The sequence below is a fragment of the Dermochelys coriacea genome, chromosome 2 (genome assembly GCF_009764565.3).
Source record: "Dermochelys coriacea isolate rDerCor1 chromosome 2, rDerCor1.pri.v4, whole genome shotgun sequence".
In the NCBI taxonomy this organism is placed as follows: domain Eukaryota; kingdom Metazoa; phylum Chordata; order Testudines; family Dermochelyidae; genus Dermochelys; species Dermochelys coriacea.
This window is the reverse complement of record NC_050069.1, coordinates 12,424,932-12,445,626: the sequence shown is the minus strand read 5'-3', so window position 1 is coordinate 12,445,626 and position 20,695 is coordinate 12,424,932. Positions and strand designations below refer to the sequence as shown.

Genomic DNA, 20,695 nt, shown 5'->3' with positions numbered 1-20,695 from the left:
CCCTGGGCCCAGGGAAGCCTGGCTGTCCTGGGGGCCCTGGAGGTCCAGCTTGCCCACTGTCTCCTGGTGGTCCTTGGGGACCCATCAATCCAGTGTGGCCTTTATGGCCAGGTATGCCAGGATCCCCAGGCAGGCCTTTCTCTCCCTCTGGGCCTCTGTCACCTTTGATGCCAGGATCTCCCTATGAAACAAAACCAGCATGTCAATGCAGAGAAGAACATGTCCCTTCTTCCCCACCCTAATGAAACACAGCATGGTTACTGAGCATAGTGGAGCACCTCTGACCACAGAAATGGGCAAATATACTGAGTGAAGCCTTGGGTACGTTACAAAGTGTTACTGATGTAGACGGACTAACGATGGGGTAGCCTGGGGCAGCATTGTAGACCTCTGCAGGCTGCACTTAGCCAATAGGCTGCACTTGGGCCACAACCATCACATTTTTTTATTATTATTTTAGCGCAGTAAAGTAATGCTAATAACACTTCTCAACACACCCTGTCTCCTTTGGGTCCATGGTTGCCTGGTTTCCCAGCAGCACCCTGGAATGAAATAATAGACATGAGTATGCAAGAGCTATTCATGTACAGAGTTAATGACAGGATGCTTCCCCTTGTAATGGCTCCCAGGTCCTCAGGAAAATGAAGTCCTTTATACGCCACAATTCCCTGGGTGCTCTAGATTTATTTAATGTTTTCAAACCAGTAACTCAAGAACAAAATAATGCAACCCCAGTAAGCATGCCTGAGATTACCGTTGAACCTAGACACCATCCGTGCTCTGAACCAGGTGGGAACGGAACTCACCTCTTTTCCTGGGGGCCCCTTCTCTCCCGAGTCTCCCTAAAAGACATAAAGAAAGTACATAACACACAACACTGACAATATCACAACAATGTGGGCAGTCTGAAGTCAGAAACAAACTCCCAGTCCTGATTCTTATCTCAGAAGTGAGGTGGTTTCACTTGCACTATTTGGAATAGATAATGTTGAGTCAAGCAGAAAATGTTGTCGATCATTTATCCTTGGATTTCTGATACTCTGTCGCCAAGTGTCATGTTTCAGGTTGGTGAGCCAGGACTGAGATGAGCCAATACTAACAAAAGAGAGTTCCTATGGCCAAAGTGTCTCTTCAAATATACTGCATACTACGTGAATGTTCCTAAGTGTAGAGAAACAGTCAGTCATTCCTACAGGGCAAGCATTGAGATGGATGTACTGTTAACAGGTTTCAACAGCCTCTCCTATGTTTTCTTGCGCTAGTTTACTGAATTCTCGGTTAGCTCGGTTAGGTTTCAATAAAGCACTCTCCATTTACCACTCTCTTCTCTTCTGTATATACCATATTAGAATAAAAAAAGCATTATCATTTCTCTATTTCAGCACTCTCTGTGGGATCTACTACTGCAGCACTGATACATAGGATTGAAAAGGCAACACCAGCATAACACCGGCCATTGCTAAATTCTGAGCACATTCTCTCACACCTAATGGAACTAGAAAAGAACTTGTCTGTAACATCCATAGGTCAGATTATGTGTAGACCTACAACCAACCCTTGAACCATCCCCCACCCCCCGGATTATATTTGTAGTGTGTTTGTGTGTGGTGTGTGTGTAATTGATATACCACTGGTGAACTGGAAGCACATGTAATCAGTTGCACAGGCATGTGGTATATTTATTAGGTATCAGTGCAACTGATCACATGCCGAGGGTCACATCACCTGCCAACCAAACCAAACCTGGAACTTATTCCAACATTCCCAAACTCCATAGCAACTTTTAACAGCCACTTTATTTATTTTTTTAAACAAACTTGCAAGGGAAAATGTTTCTTCCTTCTCTTACTTTCCATTAAAAAATGACTCCAGCTTAAGTCTCAGGCTAGGGAAAATTCAGTCCTGCACTAATGTCATTAAAGTCTGTTACCTGGTGTCACTGCAGGGTTGGAAACAAAAACATTAACTAACTGGGAAGGGGAGATTCCCAGCTTCTCAATGGGATCAGACATTTGCCTCTAGACCTGGAAGGGCCCAAGACACTGGATTTTAAGGTTGTGATATTTTTATTGCTAGAAAAGGTGTTAGTTAACTTTGGGAGATATTTTTAAGGATGAGTTGAAATGTACCTCTATTGCTGAGCCTTAGTCAGCCGGTCTCAAGGTAAATAGGGACTTTAGCCTTAGGTAAAGGAATACAAGAATTAGTCTGAATATTGTTAATCGCCCTAACACATTCCTGATGTACTCTTCTGTAATACCCATGGCCCATGCAGAATGCTCTAGTGAGTAATGCGACCACCCCAAACTCACACTGTGCAAAACATTTGAATGGCCCCTTCATGAATGCCACATCCATCTACAGGACCTTATGATAGGTGTCCTTGCTACAAATGAGATTCTCCTCCTTCTGTAAGCTATGGAAAAGAATATAGTTCTCTTTGGAAATAATCACTGGGCCCCTTGAAACAGAGAGAGGGCTATTTGGGAATTATTTGGATACTTAATTACAAGGCTATCACATGTGTTTTTGACAAAGTGACATTTTGTCTTTCCTTCCTCCAGGTTCAAGAGTCAAAACCAGGCAGCGGGTGAATAACGACTGCTTTGCATCATCAAACAGATACTTACTGGAGGGCCTCGGGGCCCAATGAAGCCAGGAAGTCCCGGGCTGCCATTTTCTCCTTTGTTTCCTTTTGGACCCTTAGAAAACAAAATGAAACATAAACACCAGCAGCTCTTTTCCCCATTGCCTCTTCTGAAAAGCCTCCGTTTACCGAGAGACTTGAATCCTCATCTTTCCCTCCTATTTCTTCTTAAAACCAAGTCCTGAAACTCTAGTTTTGTCACTGCACAGTGTACTGCTAAGGACATTAGTCTGAGTTCCTGGAGAACTGGAAATAAGCTATGCCTTATAACAGGGAAGTTATCGAATCATCCAGTCCCAACTTCTGGTATTCAGAGGTTTAGGGATATCCGGAACATGGGGTTGCATCCCTGACCATCTTTGCTAATAGCCATTGATGGACCTTGTGATAGTCTGTACTATGTTCGCCCTTTTTACAAGACCATAATAAACTTTGTACAAAAAATGTCTTGTGAGGTATCATTTGAAAATTCATAATCTGCTGAACATTATTGTTACAGTAAAATATGTGTGGTAACAATGTCTGTAAAGTTAAGATTCTACTGTATGGTATTACTAAGTTTAGAAAGACAGGCCCAAACCAGTTCTTCACAGACAAAAGACACACAGACACCCCAGCCAGTTATTGACAAAGTTAGGGGACTATCACCTAGTTTAACAGCCATTCTTTGTCAGGAAGAGGAGTGTGAGTGAGAACTTTACATATTGTCACTGGAAACAGATGAACCCCAGCTGGAGATAATCCTCAATGAGGGGAGAATGGTATAAGAATAGAGAACACACACACCACAAATTACGTTTCTCCCCTCATCTCTACTCATGGAAGCTACAACGCTTGAAAGACAAAGAAAGCAACATTGAACTGAGGGGGAGGTCCTGACTACTACTGGTTACACCCTTGGCTTTTGTCTGAACCCGAAACCCTAGTGAGTCATAATGTTTGGATAGAGGAGCCGCAGTGACCATGCAGGCAACTGGCCTGTACTTCATTACAAGGACTGAGCAGAATGGTTTACTATAACTAACTGCTGAGCCCCAGAGCAACTTCGGGGAACAGAACAAAGAAAAGCCTCCTCAGTGGCCTTCTTGCACTTCAACGCTCGCAGGCTAGTCTCACATACAAAGGGACACCCGTGAGGTCCGTCCCCCTCTGTGACCTTGTTTTAAACTGTTGCCTGCTGTTTTCCAGAATGCCTAGGATGAGTTGCTCTAATGCTACTCCTCCCTCTCTGCAGAGGCTGCTGCCAGCTCCTCCTGGCCTCTCAGCCTCCGTGTCACACTCTGTGGGGCTGCACATTGTCCCTCTGAGAGGCCATCCACTGGGCAGGATTTAATACATTTTTAAGGATGTGACATGTAACTCTTCTCTCCGTGCTGGTTTATAAATTACCCCCATAACTGTCTCATCATCTCTGGCTCGCTGTGGGTGTCCACGGCTGTGGTACTTACTGGGTTACCTGCAAGGCCAGCTTCCCCTGGGACGCCGGGTGAACCATTCTTGCCCTGGATTGAGGGGGAAAAGAGCAGATTTGGAATAAAAAAGAATACAACTCAGAGCTTCTTTGTGGCTATACATTTTTCCCAGAGAGTGCAGGCTCTTCCCCAGAAAGGTCTTCCCCATTGCCTCCAGGACACTGGCACCCAACCTCTAGTGTGGTGCCCTGATACTATGGTGATGTGCACATGAGATAACTCTGGTCAGGTGGCTAGATGTAACCCTTAGCCTGATTAGGATAGAATTTGGTAATAGGCCATAATACATGTCTAGTGGCTAAAGCCTAATAAATGGTTAAAAAGAGAGTACAAATCATTCATTGGTGATAACAGGTAGTAACCGCAAAGAGGGATGTGAGCGCCTGTCAATCTTACATTGCCACCTTGAATAGTACGGATGAGGAATACTTATATGATACCTCTTATCCTAGGATCCCTGGTGCTCAGACTTTACAAACCACAAGCACAGTTCTCCTCTGGGATCAACGTGTAAATACGCAGCTCCGACATTCTCCCTACATTCTCCACTCAGAGATCACTTGGGCCACCGCTGAAAAGCAGCCACCTCTGCACAAAAATGCAGCAGCCATTCAATAGCGTGCAGCAAAATGGCACATGAGTTAGTTCAGGATGGAGAGTAAGAAAATCTTCTCCCAGTATTTCACATCCATCAAAGAGAAGTTCCAGAGGGAGCAGAATGTAACTTCAGATTTAAGGGTTTGGCCTCTCCTCTTACGAAAAGGTTCAAGCACCAAAAATTGTTGCAAACCAAAAATTGCCCCCCCCCCAATTGATTAGGCTCAATTGAAATATTTTGTTTCAGTTTTAAGCTGTTTTCCATTTTTAGTGTAAATTTAATAACATTTTTAAATGAAAAGTTTCAATTAAAAGCCCCCCAAAATTTTTTGGCTCAACAATCTCAAAACAGGACGTTTCAACAACCGAAAAATGTTTTCTTCCTAAATCTTTTTCAGAGTCAGGCGTTTTGACAAACGAAATCTGCATTTCATCGACTAATCAGCATCTTTCAGTGAAAAAACGTTTCATCAAAAAATTTCCAACCAGCCCTGATCAGCACCCTGGTCTCATATCCCCCCTAACAGAAACACCATCCCGCTGGAGGAAAAAAAGGGCCTCTCCTCCTCTCTGGGAAGTATTTGAGAGAGTGGGTAACATCCTGGCTCCCCAACCCCACTTCTGGTGACACTGAGGGAACACAGAGCTGCCCTGAAATGGAGAGCAGGGCAGTCCCCTCAGGCGGGGGGAATCCCTGGGTACTGTAAAGCTGGATTGCTGGGCTGGGCTTTACCACTCCTCATTCAGGCCTAGGCATAGAAGGGGGCAGATCCAGAGCACAATACACCCCAGTGATCCTCAGCCAGAAAAGTGATCCTTGGGAAGCCAATCTAGCCAATATAATTTACAGCAGTCCTTAAACTGCTCTAAGTTAAACGCAGGGCTGTTTCAGTTCCTGACTGACTCCAGACTTGGGAGAATGGAAAGGCAGCTCAGAGCTCATCCAGACCTGGAGATCTGGGCCCCTATCTAAAATCCAGGCATGCTGAGATTTCACGCCAACTCCCAAGGAAGATGGAGCTCCCGACAAGGGAACAACTGCATTGCTTTAGTTCTCACTAGGGGATATTTACACTGGTAGCTGCCAAGAAATGGGAATTCTTTCTGAATAATTAATCAAGCAGGAAATAAACGGGAGATCCCGTGAGCCAGAGGTCTTCGGAGTGCCAGATGTTACAACCATCCATCTGGGGTTTTTACACTGTGCTAGGACTGCAATACCTAGCGACTGGTCGAAGTCCTCAACACCCAGCATACAGCTGATCTTTGAAGCTCATCTGCACCATCTGTCAGGAATCAGGGCCTGCAGCAAAGCCAGGTTCCGGACAACCTAATGAGCGTTGCTGGCCTGAAGCAGGCTGCCTGATTGGCTACATTGCCTGACTGGTGGGAAGAATCATCAAACCGGCTCATAAGCCCAGCGGTAGCAGCATGTCAATGGCTGCTCAATGCACACAGATGCTCAAAGCATTTGTCCATGGCTGTAATAGCTCCTGCTTGTTCCCAGACTTGCTCCAGCCCTGCTCCTTCCTTGGCTCCAGCCTTGCCTCACTCCAGGTAGCCCAGTCCTGGCCCTCAGCACCGATTCCAGACTTCTTACTCTGGCTCTGACTCCAGTTCCAACCACTAGAGCTGACTCAGGCTCCAACCAATGGGAACCACTGCCCACATCCCAGTCTCTGACACCATCCACTAAAGATGGGAAGGTCCCACCACAGGGAGACTAGAGGGCACCAGCATTTGCATGTATGGAGAATCTGGCAGTTTGCAATTCAAAAGAGCTGATAAAGACTAGTACTCATCCCCTCCTACCATCATATGCAGGAATCATAAAATCATAGAATATTAGGGTTGGAAGAGACCTCAGGAGGTCATCAAGTCCAACCCCCTGAATCTCTGTTTCAGTAGCCTGCTTTCCCATGGAGGAAAGAAACAGCTGTTTCTGCATTCCTTTAGAGATGTGCTCAGGTCTGGACAGTCTAGTTTGTATTCATGTTTGGAAAGAGTTGATTTTTAAAATACAATAAAGCAATAGGAGCGACGTATCAACCATCCCAAATGACACTTCATGACATTTCATCCCCATGGCTTTTCTCCATTGAAAATCTATTAAAAATGGACTTTCTGCATGTTTTCGATAATGACACGACATCTTCTCTCAAAAATATATTTGTTTCCACAGGAAATAAACAGCTTGTTCACAAGTACCACAATCAGGATCAAGTTGGGCACTCAAAAGAAGATGGCACCCAAAATTGACACCACTTTTGAGGATTGTCACCTAGGGTTACATAGGAAGTTAAGTGTCAGAGCCAAGTCTAGAACTCAGAAGCTCCTGATACCCAGCTCATAACAGAAACCACTATACCATTCTGCTTCTACAGAGTCACCTGCTCCTAGACACTACTGGTCACCACCTGCCCTTGCAACATTACTCAGCTTCTCCTTTCCTGAAGTAAGTAAAACATTCTGGCCAAATGCCACCTGTGTCTTCTGTAGGATTCTGGTTCCAAACCAGAACTCTGGATTCTGTGATACCCCTACCACCTAGAGTCCATCCTTCAAAGGCTGCTTGTCTGGAATGGAAACTCACTGGCTGCCCTCTGAATCCTCGAGGCCCTTGAGGCCCTGGAGGGCCTGTATCACCCTGGAAGAAAAGAGAAATTGTTGCACTGAGTGAAAAACACCAAAGCAAAGGCAATGAGATCGTCATCTGAAAATAACACACAGCTCTGGCTTAATTCCTACTGCTCCTCAACCGGGAAGAAAATGACACACAGAAAAGTTCTCTGAAGAGGTTCTGGCTATGCTGGTGTGAAGACTGGCATGTTGGATTTCAAAAAGCATATCTGTAGGTCAAGTCCATTAACCTGGGTATTTGCCGGCCAAGCTTAGATTCTGACTATACTGACTTATTGACATGTTGTTATTTTGAAGATGGGGCAGGTAAGATGTTTCTCTGGGACTTGCCCTGCACCTTGACACAGCTCCAATTTCTGCTCTGCCAGACCTTTTCAGTCTCTATCTTGTAGGACAAACTCCATAGTTCAGCAGGCCACATTTTCCAGTGACTAGAAGGGGGCACAGTCACAACCATTTCCCAGTGACCCACAGAGATGGCATGATTGGTCATCTGATCCATCCCTCAGTGGCCTCTCCAGGATCATACAGTACCCACAGGATGCTCACTACGGTTTCGTTCTGTTACTGCACTGACACTAATGATATGCTAAGACCTGATTCTGCTGCCCTGATTCCCTTTGAGTAGTGCCTTACTCCGCAGGCAATCTCACTGATTCCAGGAAGGCTGTCTGTGGAGTAAGATGCTGCTCAGGATGAGAAGGTGTGACAGAATCAGGCCATGGGGAACTAGGCAGAGTAAAGTACTACTCAGTGGGAATAAGCATGCCAGAATCAGGCCCAGGGATAATAGAGACATCGGATCTGCTGTACAATTCAGGATTGAAACAATGCAGTTCCCTCTAATGTTCCAAAGACACAGCTAACATTTAAGTGTCAGCAGGATGAGCAGGGCCAAAGGCCCTCAAGTTCCTCTCCTAACAAGCTTTGCTCTCTGTCCCTGTGTGGACAGAGGTTTGCTTGCTGATCCAAGAGCACACTTACATCCTTCCCCGGCGGGCCCTCACGACCAGTGGGACCGGTCACGCCAGGCTCTCCCTGGAACACAGAGCAAAGGAAGTAGTGATGAATTCAGTGCATTGGACACATTATAGATATGCTGGCTAGTAATGCATCTCTGGACAGTGTAGGGATTCTGCAGTGCTGGATTGATGCTTGCAGTCTCTATGGGGTGAGACATGTCATGCATCTTACTTTAAAGCCAATGGGAGCAATGTGGTTAAAACTTGATATGCTGCTTAAAAAATGTGTCAGGAGCACCTTTCAAATGCAAGGTAGTGCAGCCCTTTCCAGTAATACCTTAGCTATTGAGAGTGCAGTGACTCTGAAGGCACGTTATGCACTCTTCATGGAGAAACTGCTTTAGGGAGGAAGAGAGGAGGATCTAGGTCACTGCGGCTTTCTGCCAGTCCTCCTGCAATGTGCCATTGGACCATCATTTATTTTCCTGAAGAGCCAGAGTTAGGCAGAAGAAAACTCAGTTTTCCCTCTCATCTGCAGGATGACACCTCTCATAGCGGGGATCCCTGCAACATCAGAGCTGAGAATGAGGCCAGATCTTGGTGTGGAACTTGAATTTAGTTCTGATCTGGAGGCGAGTGAGCCAAAAAGCTCCATTATTCACGCCCATTCTCCCCATCTTTGAATTCATCCTGCATTTCTAACGCTCGTTAGGGTGCGATTTGATACTGGTACAGCCTGCAAGTACATTTACTGGTCCCTGGCCTGCACTTGTGAACTATGTCCTGTGGCTTTCATGGCAGTGCACAGGGAGGTGTGCTGTGAAACTGACATGCAAAGGGACCTCATGGAGGGGGCATGAGATGTGCTGCACTAGCCCATCAGTGACCACTCGATACCCCAGCACTAATGTTAGCTGGGAGTCCAGAAAAGGAGGCTACCAGTAATGCCACTGACTCTCCCCAGCTGTGTCAGGCAGCATACAGCTGGGTCCACCCTGTGCTCTGCCACCCACTGCAAGGCAGGCAGAATGCCCAGCCCCACAAGGTCATAGCAACTCACGAACCCAATGTTAAAAAGGCCTGTAAAAATCTTCTCTTATCATTTTGGGAAGCCACTTTAAGGCTGACTGACCCATCTCCTCCTACAGCACACACAGAGGGGTGCATGCTACTTACCCTGGCGCCTGGGGGGCCTGCATCTCCTCTGTGCCCCTTGAAGCCCTGCAGAAGAGAGTGACATTAACAACAGCCAGATGTGTGGACCTTTGGGAAGGCCTTGGCTGAATGGTGCATGCACAGTGGCTGCCTTTAAAACCTCGCCAGTTTTGCCTTAGATTAACTGCCTGGTCAGCATGGAATTGTATCCTGGGGAGGCACCATCCTGCTCCTTAGCAGCGCAATGTGCAGGGGAGTCTATGGTGGTGCAGCTGCTCCTCCTGGTGTGCCTGGCCCACAATGTGTAGGGGAAAGGGTGGGGCCCTAGCCTCCCCTCTCCCCATCCCCAGGATGCATGACTGGAGCGCAGAACCTGCATCAGTGAGCAGCCCTGGTGTGTGGGGCACCAGGAGGGTGGAAGGCTTCTTATGTCGTGACCTCCAGGCAAAGGACCTGCATAATCTGCTCCAGGAAATTCTGGGGGCAAAAGATCCAGAAATGGCCTGTTTGATTTCTTGGATTATTTTTTATCCTTTATGCTGTGGAACTGCCTAGATGTCTCAGCTAGGGCAAGTCTTTTGTGCTAAGTGCTATGCACACACACACACACACACACAGAGGCAAAGGCCATCCCCACCCAAAGATTTTCCAGTGTAAAGGATAAGACAGTTTCAGGATTAAACCAGCTGGTGTAGTACCTACCGGTAACCCTCTGGCCCCCTCTTGGCCTGGGAGCCCAGGTTCCCCTGGTTTGCCCTAATGGAAACAAGCACATTCAGATTGTGATATTGTCATTGACAGCGTATGTCTCATCATCATCCGAAAAGGGATTCTGCGCTTTCCCATTAGTTGTAATGAGGGTTCTAGGGACAAGTCTTCACACGTGAATGTAATGGGGATGCTCCTCCAAAACCTGCATCAGAGTGCACACACAGGACATTTGGAACCCAGGCCCCCTCCACCCAGCTGTAAATCCACCCTTGCTTCGAGAAACATGGGCTTTGGAAGTTTAAGACGTGCCCTCGCCTGTTGCCAGGTGTATCTGTCTGGACCAGATTTTCAAAATTAGGTGCACGCAGTTGCATGCTTATCTGATGCATACATATAAAAGGGGCATTTACATAGAGAAACTGGGTGCATGCAATTGTTTATGCACAACTGTGTGCATCTGACTCTGAAAAGTGGCTCAGTCTACACAATACCTTAACACTGAGTATTTGTCCGTGTCCCGAGAAGGAAAGAGCTTGCCATATTCTGGCAAATCACAGGCAGAGGACGGGGGCAACAGATTCTGGAAGCGCATTCTCAGAGTAATATGCATATGCTAGGGAAATGCTATTTCCTGTCCACATTATTAATCTAGCCCTTTGGCTGGAAAACTCCAGCTCAGGTCCTTTTCCTCCCTGTGCGTACAAGTTAAGAACAATGGGGGAAATCAAACACAAAACTGCCTATTCAAGAAGGGAGGAGAATTGTCACTCTGCAACCCAGCAAGTGCATTTCAGGGTGCATTTCCTACTCCCTTCCCTGCCCCACAAGCTGCAAAAACGGGCTCACTAGATTGAGTATGACACGACAGACCTGGGTCTCTCTAGAATTTACAGGAGCACTACGGAGATGGCGACACTTTGAGCTGTAGTTGTGAGTCCGAGCTCCAGGAGACATGCCTGTTAGCTCTGATTGAGCTAATGCACTACACATGGAGTGTTCCTGCAGCAGCATGAGCGGCTAGCCACCCTGATTATGTACCCGCTGAGACCCTACATGTGTACTCAGGGCAGCTGCCCCTCTTGCAGCTCATGACACTGCAGCTACTTGCCGTATTTTTAGCTATTCTTAGCATGGCAGCTTGGTTATGTGTCCTCGATCAGAAGATCACGCCCCCAGCTTACAGTGTACACATACCCTCAGAGTAAAGGGCCAGGTCTCCTTTCAAGGTGCTAAGATTTGCACATTAACAGATTGCTCAAGGCAGTTCAGTGTGAATTTGATGCATGTAAACAGACTCTCCTGAGTCCAAAAGCCATAGCCAGTTATGGGCTCTGAAAGCCTGACTATAGCGGCTTGAAATGATAATGTTTACAACGCGAATGCTTACCGGTTCCCCGGGAGATGCAGGCTTGCCATCCTTGCCGTCAATGCCCTGTAAATTAAACATCCATTAGGGAGTCCGGGGGGCTATACAGAAGATGGGTACATCTTTGTGAGTGTGAAGCTTGTGATGACTGCTCTGCTTGGTCACAGTGCATCGTGTGATGCCTCCTTCTCACTTCCACACCTCAGCTATTTACAACCAACAGCTCTGTCCAGCCCCCGCGGTCTCTACTCCCACACTCTGCCAACACCACAGACTTTTTCCAGAATGGGAAGTCAGATGCATGATGCTTCACCTTATCAGCATCCCTAACGCTGCTTAAAGATAGGGACGTAAGGCCAGATACTCAGGTGACGCAAATCAGCATCACTCCACTGACTACTCAATGAACTACGCTGATTTACACCAGAAGAAGATCTGGCCCATAGACATTAGAGATAGATAAGACTCACTAGATCAACACCGTTGCCAGATCAATGAGGTTTCAGATATTAAACTGAGCCTACAATTGTTCTTGAGCCGATACAAAGTGGGGTCATTACATTCTGGATACTAGAACATAACGAAATCCCATCCCCTGTAGCAGTATGAATTGCAAACAGAATTATCTGTGCCCACAGGCTTGGAGGCGTTATCTCACATTGGTGTCCTTTATGGGAAGATCTCTGCCAGAGAAATAAGAGTCAGGCAAGAGGAACAGATGAATCCATTTTGGAAACTATTACTTGGCTGGAAGGTGCCCGACCCAGAACTCACACTATATGGAGCCCAGTGAATCTGGAGTTAACTGGACAATATAAATCTCACATCCACTCCAAGACAGCTCAGAAATGTCACTTGCTGTGTCCACATGCTTACAGGAAGTGTAACATATTGAATGAGAAATAGCAAGCAATTGTCTCTTACCCGAAGACCAGGCAGTCCTGGTGGGCCCGGGGGACCTGCCGGGCCATCTTTACCCTGTAAAGAGACCATTGATGTGGCAATGTTCAGACAAGCTTTTCAGATGCTGCTTCACAAGGAAGAACACTTTGCAAACCCGGAGTTGGGAGGGGAAATGAACTACATGTCTCTAATGCATTCAAACTTCCACTCCCTTAGGGACCAAACTTTGCTTTGCTATATTCACAGTTATTGACACAAGAGGCCAAATTCAGCCTCCAAGATAAACAGATGCAACTCTCACAGACTTCAGTGGGAATTGCAACCACTTAAGAGAGGGCTGGATTTGGTCTCAAAAGTGTAAATTGGGAAGAAGCGGATAACAACATAGTAAGTCTCTGCCCAGCATTGTACTATTGACATTAATATAAAAGCCAGTCAATACATATGTTATAGTCTGTATATATTAAATTGGTGGTTATGAAAGGTGTTTAGCTGACTGTCCCTGTGAATGAAATCCTCTGTTTATCCATGGGATTGTACAGCACACAGGCTGTCACACACTGCTTCAACCTTGACTATCTGTTACGGCTGAAAGAAAAGCTCGGTCCTTGGCCTCTCTGCTAAGACTGCTAACTCAAATATTAAGTGTGTTTTGCTGATTCACTGTTGCATGTGGGTCACTACCTGTATGGATTTGAGAGAGGCAGTAGGTTCTCTCTTGAAATCCAGACCTAGGGTGTGGGCTGAGCAGGTCTGAGAGTAACCTTAGGAGATGACAAGCCTGAGTAGAAAGCTTGGACTGAATTCATACGGTTTCATTTTAAGTTCCTTTGGTGAATAAAACCAAATCCCGGGAAGGGAGTAGATTTATCCTGCTATAACTTATGTGGACTGAGTTTGGAGAAGAGTGGGAAAGCCACCTGCTCACTGAAGGGTTTTCTCATCACATTACAGCTGTATCAGGAATTCTAATTCTGGAAAGGTTGGATTGCACAGAAGTAAAGGAAACAAAGAGTTTCAAGCAGGGCCTATTCAACATGAATAGCATTTTAAATAGCACTTGAGGGGCTTGGGGAAAACATCATGTTTGCATCAGTTCAGCCTCACTTTAAAGAAGCTAATCCCCTGGCCCATGGCTTACTATATCCCCTGGCATTCCTGGGGGTCCTGCAGGTCCTGGTTTGCCATCTGCTCCCTAAAAAAAACAAAGCAGAAAGAATATGAATTGCTCGTTCATAGTATATCCCTGTTAACACAGTCAGTATCACAGATGGCAACACTACCGTTTTCTTTCATTCATTCCTATTAGCATTCATTCACATTAATTCATCACAGAAAAGCAATCACCAACCTCTGTATGTAATTGGCCTCCCAAGCCATACATTGTCAGACATTTTAGATTGTTTGCCGTTCCAGAAAATATACAGTAATTAGAAAAAATATTGTGCCCAAATGAACTCTGAGAAGAATAGAACTGCTGGGAGAAATATCTCGGAGCACACACTGCAGAAGGCAAATCTTGCAATCATTAGTCAATGTGGACAGAACAAGACATCGTGGGCATAGGTTGCAGCAAGAAAAATGTAGGTTAAATATTATGAGAAACTTTATGAATTATAAAGTCTTTGGCAACAAGGCAAGCTGCTCAGGTGGGCTATGGAATCACCAGACCTGTAGCCCTACCAAATTCACAGTCATTTATGGTCAATTTCATGGCCATAGGATTTGAAAATTGGTAAATTTCATGTTTTCAGATGTTTAAATCTGAAATTTCATGGTGTTGTAACCATGGGGGTCCTGATCCAAAAGGGGATTGTGGGGGGAGGTCGCAAACTGGTGGTACGGGGGTCATAGGATTGCCACACTCACTTCTGTGCTGCCTTCAGAGCAGGACAGAGTGGGGAGGAGGGGGTGTGGAGCTATCTGCAGCTGGGAGAGATACGCAAGAGCAGCCCGGCAGGGAAAGAACAAGTCCCAGCCCTGCCTGGACTAGCAGCTAGGAGCCCCCTGCTGGGGCGCTCCCAGCAGCAATGGGAAGATTGGCTCCAAATCCACAAGCTTCCTTCAGCTGCAGGAACCTCTGGGGTTGCTGCCCAGTACCAGAGCGTGCTGCGGCAGCGGGAGGCACCCGGAGTAGGGTCTGGTTTCACTCCTCCCCCAGAGCAGCTGTGCAGGAGATGGACAAGTCCCGTCCTTCCCCAGCCCAGCCAGAGCTAGGAGCCCCCTTTGCTGGGGTGCTCCTAGGCACAAGAGGACATCAGATTTCACGGGGCAGGGGACAAGAGGACATCAGATTTCACGGGGCAGGGGTTATTTCACAGTCTGTGATACTTTTTCTCGGCCATGAAATTGGTAGGGCCCTAATCATAACTTGAATAAGCAAAGAGACTAGATAGCCTGGTTTAGAGGTTGTGCAATCAATCCTGTCAATAGGCAAGCAAATGGATGTTCTATGATTCTGGGCCGGAAAGCTCGTATTCACTGTCCAAGTCCTCGAGTGCAGGGCTGCTCAAACCGTGCTCAGTGGAATGCTGATGACCCACCGAGCCCTTCCTGGTGGTGCTGATGTCACAATGGCAAAGCAACGGTGCAATATAAATTCTTCCACGGTCAGATTGCTGCTGACACGGGGATTAGAGGGGGGTTGCAAACCGTTAGGAGGGCTAGGGTCAAACTGCAAAGGGACCTGGCCAGGTTAAGCCGGGGTGGCTTGAAGGGAGGTTTGTCAGAGTCCTACAATCAGGGAAAAGATAGAGCTCTTGAGAGACGTAAGTGGCTGCACACAATGCACTCAAGCAAAGCGATTTTAGCCATGTCTCTTTAACACCATCCTAATATACTTTCATCATGTAAAGAAGCACCATTGCTAATGTGGAGAATGGGGAACCGGAAAGGGCGATGGGCATTAGCCGGGGGGACAATCCTATCTGAAGAAGTCCACAACATGAGAAAACTTGAGAAACCCTTGTCTAAGATCCTTGTGTGGCATTTAACGCGTCAACGAGCCAAATGTTTTCCCTTTTGACCTTTGGTATTTCTAAAGCCAACTGGCAGCCTCATCTACTACATGGGAAGCACCCATATTTTTACCATGTGGGCTCAGTGAAAAAAATGCCATGTCCATTGCCTTTTCTATAAGGGAAGCAACCAAAGTTTAGCATAAATTTACGCACATGAGGCAAAGCAATGGCTGCAAGATGCGTTAAGTAGCAAGTATCAGGAGCGTGGGTCTCTTTGATGCTCCAGGATCTATTACGAACCCACTGGGAAACTTAAAAGAAATGGCACAGACGTGGGTGGAGGTGGCCCTCTGTGGCATATGTAGTCTGCAGCTACACTTATTAGTGAGACACACACACATGCAGCATGATGATCCACTTCTCAATATGGGGGGGGCAAAGGAGGAGGAAAACTTACAGCAGGGCCTGGGTTTCCAGGAGGTCCCGAGAAGCCAGGCATTCCAGGATGACCCTGCAGAATCACAAGACGACTATTAGATTAGTGTCAATCCCTTCTTAGAATCATAGAACCATAGACAATCAGGGCTGGAAGGGACTTCAGGAGGACATCTAGTCCAACCCCCTGCTCAAAGCAGGACCTAATCCCCAACTAAATCATTCTTCGCTCTTCAGTTACATCCCCCAGATATTAGGTCAATAAATGGCAGTCATAAGGAAGCTGTGATATAACAGTGAAACGAGTGAACACACAGAAGGGTTGGTCCTCAGGAAATAAACTATCCTGGGATTACAAACTGAAGCCCAGGCTTGCAAAGCATGCACTTTTACGCTGTATCTAAGGTCTTTAATATACATAGGCTTTGGAGACTGAATAATTCGTCAAGAAACATAATAGCAGGCTTGGTATGAGTTGCATATTTTGTATGCAAGGGAAATATTCACTGAGCAATTCTCGCAGTGTTAGCAGTCAGTCGAGAAAGAAGCACAGTTATGTTGCGGATGTACTTTCCCTAAGGCATCTGCTGTTCTATGCTTAAACGGGCTGGGAGAGGAAGACTGAAAGGCCAGATCAGAAGGGCGTGCAAAGTGAGAGCTGGGCAAAACTTGAAACTTACCAGATTTTGGGACTTCGTTACTGGACCAAAAACCTGGCCCACTTTCAGTGTAAGGTTCATGAAACCTATGGCAAACCTGGGTATGATTTTGGTCACAATTTGTGAAATTCCCCTCTGTTCCTGCGGGATCCCTGTTCCTTTGGAAAATCCCCAAGTTTCTCCTTCAGACAAGACAGCGGCCTCTCCTTAACTGCTTACATGTTGCTTACCTCTTTGGATAAGCAGTTTGGGTAGCTAGGGACTCCCTCATAGCATGAACAGACTGGGGTTTTTCAGGTGCCAGATGAGAGAGAACCACAACAGTCTAGCAGCAGCAGCAGGACATGGTGGAGCCTTCTGGATCTCAATTCTGAAAAGGCTGCCCACACCCCATGTCTCACCTGTGCACTAGCCAGGGAAGGAGGCCAAATACTCAGCTCTTAAAAACCAACAAGAGGCGAAGCAGCCAACTGGATGCCTCCTGGAGATACCAGAGGTGGTGGTGACGGTGGTGGGAATAAAGGCCACATGGCGGCCTACAGACACTCCACAGAAAATGATGATGGTGGCAGGGAGGAAGGGTTTTAAATGGAGGGCATCCTGATGAGGAGGGTCCCAGCTCAAGTCTTCTTACCCCCACTCCTCTGGGCATTAGGGGTGCTGAGGATCTTCGCCTCTCTCCCCAGTGAGGCCAGGGTAAGTGTCGCCAGGGAGGGAGTCACGGTTATATCCTATACACATATTCCAGTTGCACAACTTGGGAAGCACACTCTTTTACCTGTCCTCCTTTTGGTCCAGTATCCCCAGATGTCCCACGGTCTCCTTTAGTGCCCTGATAACAAACAAAGCCATTGAGAGCCACTAAGGTTTATGACATTCCCAGCTGTAGGCTCTACTTCAGCAAAGCATTTTAGCGTATGCTTAACTTAAGCATGCATTTAAGTCTCATTGACTCCAATGGGACTTACATATGTGCTTAAAGATAAGCACTTGCTTAAGTGCTTTGTCGAATTAGGGCCTCGCGGTCCACCTAACCCACATTTATTTGCCCCCACCCAGAAAAATTTAACAAAACATTGTATGGAAACTACTCAGACTGGGGATCCCAAAATATGACTTTACCAACGTCCCAGCTTATGACTAAATTGCTGGGTATAGAATTTACAGAGTCCCCAACACACAGCATTGTTCATATATAACAACAGTTAGGCAAGTGTGGGAAACCAGTCTGCTGTTTATCACTTAAAATATGTCTGGATGTATGCCATTGAGAGGAGTAGGAAGGGACTGACTGAGAAAGGACCTGCAGGTCCACTGATCTATACTCTGGGGAGTTCTTGGTGTTTCTACCCCAGAGTGTACCATGCTGGGCTTTCAGAAGAGCAGCGCACTCTGGACTTTAAATCCTGGGGAAGCCCTACCATGCATTTTGGAAGGAGTCCCAACAGACCAGCTGGCTATCTTATGGAGTTACTCTCTGTCTGTTATTTTCTTTTTAGCACCACCAGCAGACTGTGGGTATGTGCATATATGAACTGAATGCAAACTGGGATATTGACCACCTATTAGATTTAAGGTTGTTCATGTTCATATGGACAATTCAAATCTTATACCATAATAGTCAAATGCCGAGTCTTCCCACTCCAGTCTTCCCTACCACTGCATGACTGAACAGCAGAGAATGGTTATTTCTCAGAGTGCTCACAGCAATTACCTATAACACATACATCTATTTGGGTTACTAGCGGTTTTCTGAGTTTTCTCTCAGAATGTTCTCCCATCTTAACCGACTGTACTTTTGCTTTTGGTCCTTTATTGCCCTTTCTGTACTTTTCATGGCAAGAAGTAAAATCAGTTTTCTGAATCAGTATAACCCCTTGTAAATTGTAATAACTGCAAATAAAAAGAAATTAAAATAGCAGACACTGCTTGAGACAGGAACCAAATGCTAGAAGGCAGGTAAGTCTAGGGGGAAACTCCTTATCTCTATTGCCATTGATTTGTTTTGGTTTGTTTCACATTAGGCCATTGTAAATGTTCCAACCGTAACTAAGCACTGACTTTCTGAGCAAACTGATCATGGAGGTTACACAAGGCCAGAGCGCTAAATGTTACATTACTAGAATCCTTCAGGCATCGCTCGGTGTTTGTCAATGACCCTTGAATATGAGGTTGCGACGTGGTAAATAGCTAAAATGATCAGCCCTTCTTCCAATGTGTTTCCACGTAATACTGGGTGCTACAGACTGGACTGTGGCCATTTAAAGGAGATTGACAGTTCAGTGCATTGTCAGTGTAGTCCCCAGCATACCAAACCATTCATTACATCAAAAACTTTCAAGCAAGGAATTTTTCAAGTAGAAAGGAAGGTGCAGGATTTCCAGGGCTGGGGCTCTCCCTCCTTCCTCAGGTGAGCGGATCCAAATTGACAGTAAGGCACCCATCCTGCAATCTTTGCCTGCACAATGCTCCCATTGAGACCAAATTCTGTGTGGAGGATCAAAACCTAACTGGTCTTTGCAAACAGAGAGACGAGGGGTGCTAGATACTACGTTACACTGCTGGGCTGTCCATGGGGAAGCTGTGTGATTCAGGGATGAAATTCAGAAAGGTAGCACAGGGCCTGTCTCCCACTCAAGTCCCACATAAGTTCTCCCCCTCTGCATTCTCATTCAGCCTTTGCTCTATATAAGAATGGAGTCGATCCAGGTGACGTTAATTGAGGAGAATTACTGACCTTTGGACCATCCACCCCTGGAGGGCCTGGGAGACCCCGTGGTCCAGGATCACCCTACAATAAAGAGGAAAGAGCACTCAATCATACTAATTACTTACAAAATCAGAAAAACACAGTAAGTGATCATCCACCCATCATGTGCAGAACCAATAGATGCAAGGATAAACTTCAATTCTGCAGCTTAACACAGTTAGGACTCAGTCCAGCTTTCCTGGATGCTCTGAGCCTGTGTGACAAGCTCCTTATTACATATATACAGAAGCAGAGGGACCCATGAACACCAAAAGGTCTTATTTAAAAGCTGGCTCTTATTCAAAAGACAGGCCAGCCACTAGAGGGAGACATAATCATACTCACGTAGCAAATGTAGTACATATGCACACTGGTGCTAACCCTGGTCAGTCCTGGGATGGGAGACTTCCAAAAAAAAAAAAGTAGGTGGGATGCAGAGAGTGGTACAGGGATTCAGTCAATGGGACGCTATCCTCTGAATTTGTACGGTACCAATGCCCCAGAGGTGCTTTGTTTTGGCTAAAATATACAACCACAGTCATGGCTGCTTGTGGCAATTAAACAACCCAGGCAGCTTTCTACAAAAATAAGTGGTTTCTTGGCTGAACTGGAGGAAAACGCATTCTGCCTCCCCAGCTTAAACTGGATATAGCATCTCTCACATCCTGTCTTACACTATTCCTGTGTTCCTCTCCAATATAGCAGCCCTTCAATGGCCAGGAGAAGTGATTCCCTCATGTTTTAAGTGCTTTGGGGCGAGAAGCGCTATTAAACGGAAGATCTGAAATGACATGAGATATTCAGAAGCACAATGGACGCTTGGGGCCAGACTATCAGTTGCACCAGTAACTCCACTGACTTCTATGCCAATTTATGTATAATATGCAAACTGATGGAGCAGGAGAGGGAGCCACGTGAGCCTTGGCGGGAGGACGGGAGAAGGACCTGATAATCAGGGCACAGGGATGGTTAGAGATGCGGGTACTTATGGGGTATTGGACATGGCATGTGTGGATTTAGAGTGGAGTCCCAAGATTGTTCCTCCCCCATTTAGATCCCTACGTATTAGGGATCCAGTTCTGCAACCCTTATTCTCAGTGAGTAGCATGTATTTACAGGCCCCCACCCTCCCTTTTTTCAAACCCCTCCTTAAAAATCACTCCCTCGCCCCTTCCCGCAGGCTGTCTCCTGACAAACAGAAAATCCATCAAGCTGTCCCTGAGCTACTAGAACTGTACTCCTCTCCTCTGCTCAGCCCCCCTGGTTTGGTTGTTTCTCATCCTCTTCTCTTCGTTTGTGTGTAGCCTCTTCTCTTTGTCTGCAGGCACCCAGCTGAAACATCCTCTCTGATTTTAGCAGCCTCTCCCGTTGGATGTATCGGAGGTGCAGGGCAAGAGGGATGGCTGGCTCCTGTATTCTAGGCTGCTCTCAGGGCAGGA

The 20,695-nt window shown here is 46.4% G+C and overlaps 1 protein-coding gene across 1 annotated transcript in view; it reads right to left on the bottom strand.

Annotated features, from left to right (window-relative positions):
• COL22A1 (collagen type XXII alpha 1 chain) overlaps positions 1-20,695 on the bottom strand; it is a 328,017-nt gene that overhangs the window by 10,040 nt on the left and 297,282 nt on the right. Inside the window, exons 46-60 of the mRNA XM_043507305.1 lie at positions 19,245-19,298; positions 17,286-17,339; positions 15,871-15,924; positions 13,595-13,648; positions 12,475-12,528; positions 11,572-11,616; positions 10,176-10,229; positions 9,495-9,539; positions 8,341-8,394; positions 7,310-7,363; positions 4,096-4,149; positions 2,631-2,702; positions 807-842; positions 498-542; positions 2-181 (exon numbers count right to left, since the gene is read on the bottom strand). Coding sequence (XP_043363240.1) covers positions 2-181; positions 498-542; positions 807-842; positions 2,631-2,702; positions 4,096-4,149; positions 7,310-7,363; positions 8,341-8,394; positions 9,495-9,539; positions 10,176-10,229; positions 11,572-11,616; positions 12,475-12,528; positions 13,595-13,648; positions 15,871-15,924; positions 17,286-17,339; positions 19,245-19,298 — 909 coding nt within the window. The remainder of the gene's footprint in view (position 1; positions 182-497; positions 543-806; positions 843-2,630; positions 2,703-4,095; positions 4,150-7,309; positions 7,364-8,340; positions 8,395-9,494; positions 9,540-10,175; positions 10,230-11,571; positions 11,617-12,474; positions 12,529-13,594; positions 13,649-15,870; positions 15,925-17,285; positions 17,340-19,244; positions 19,299-20,695) is intronic.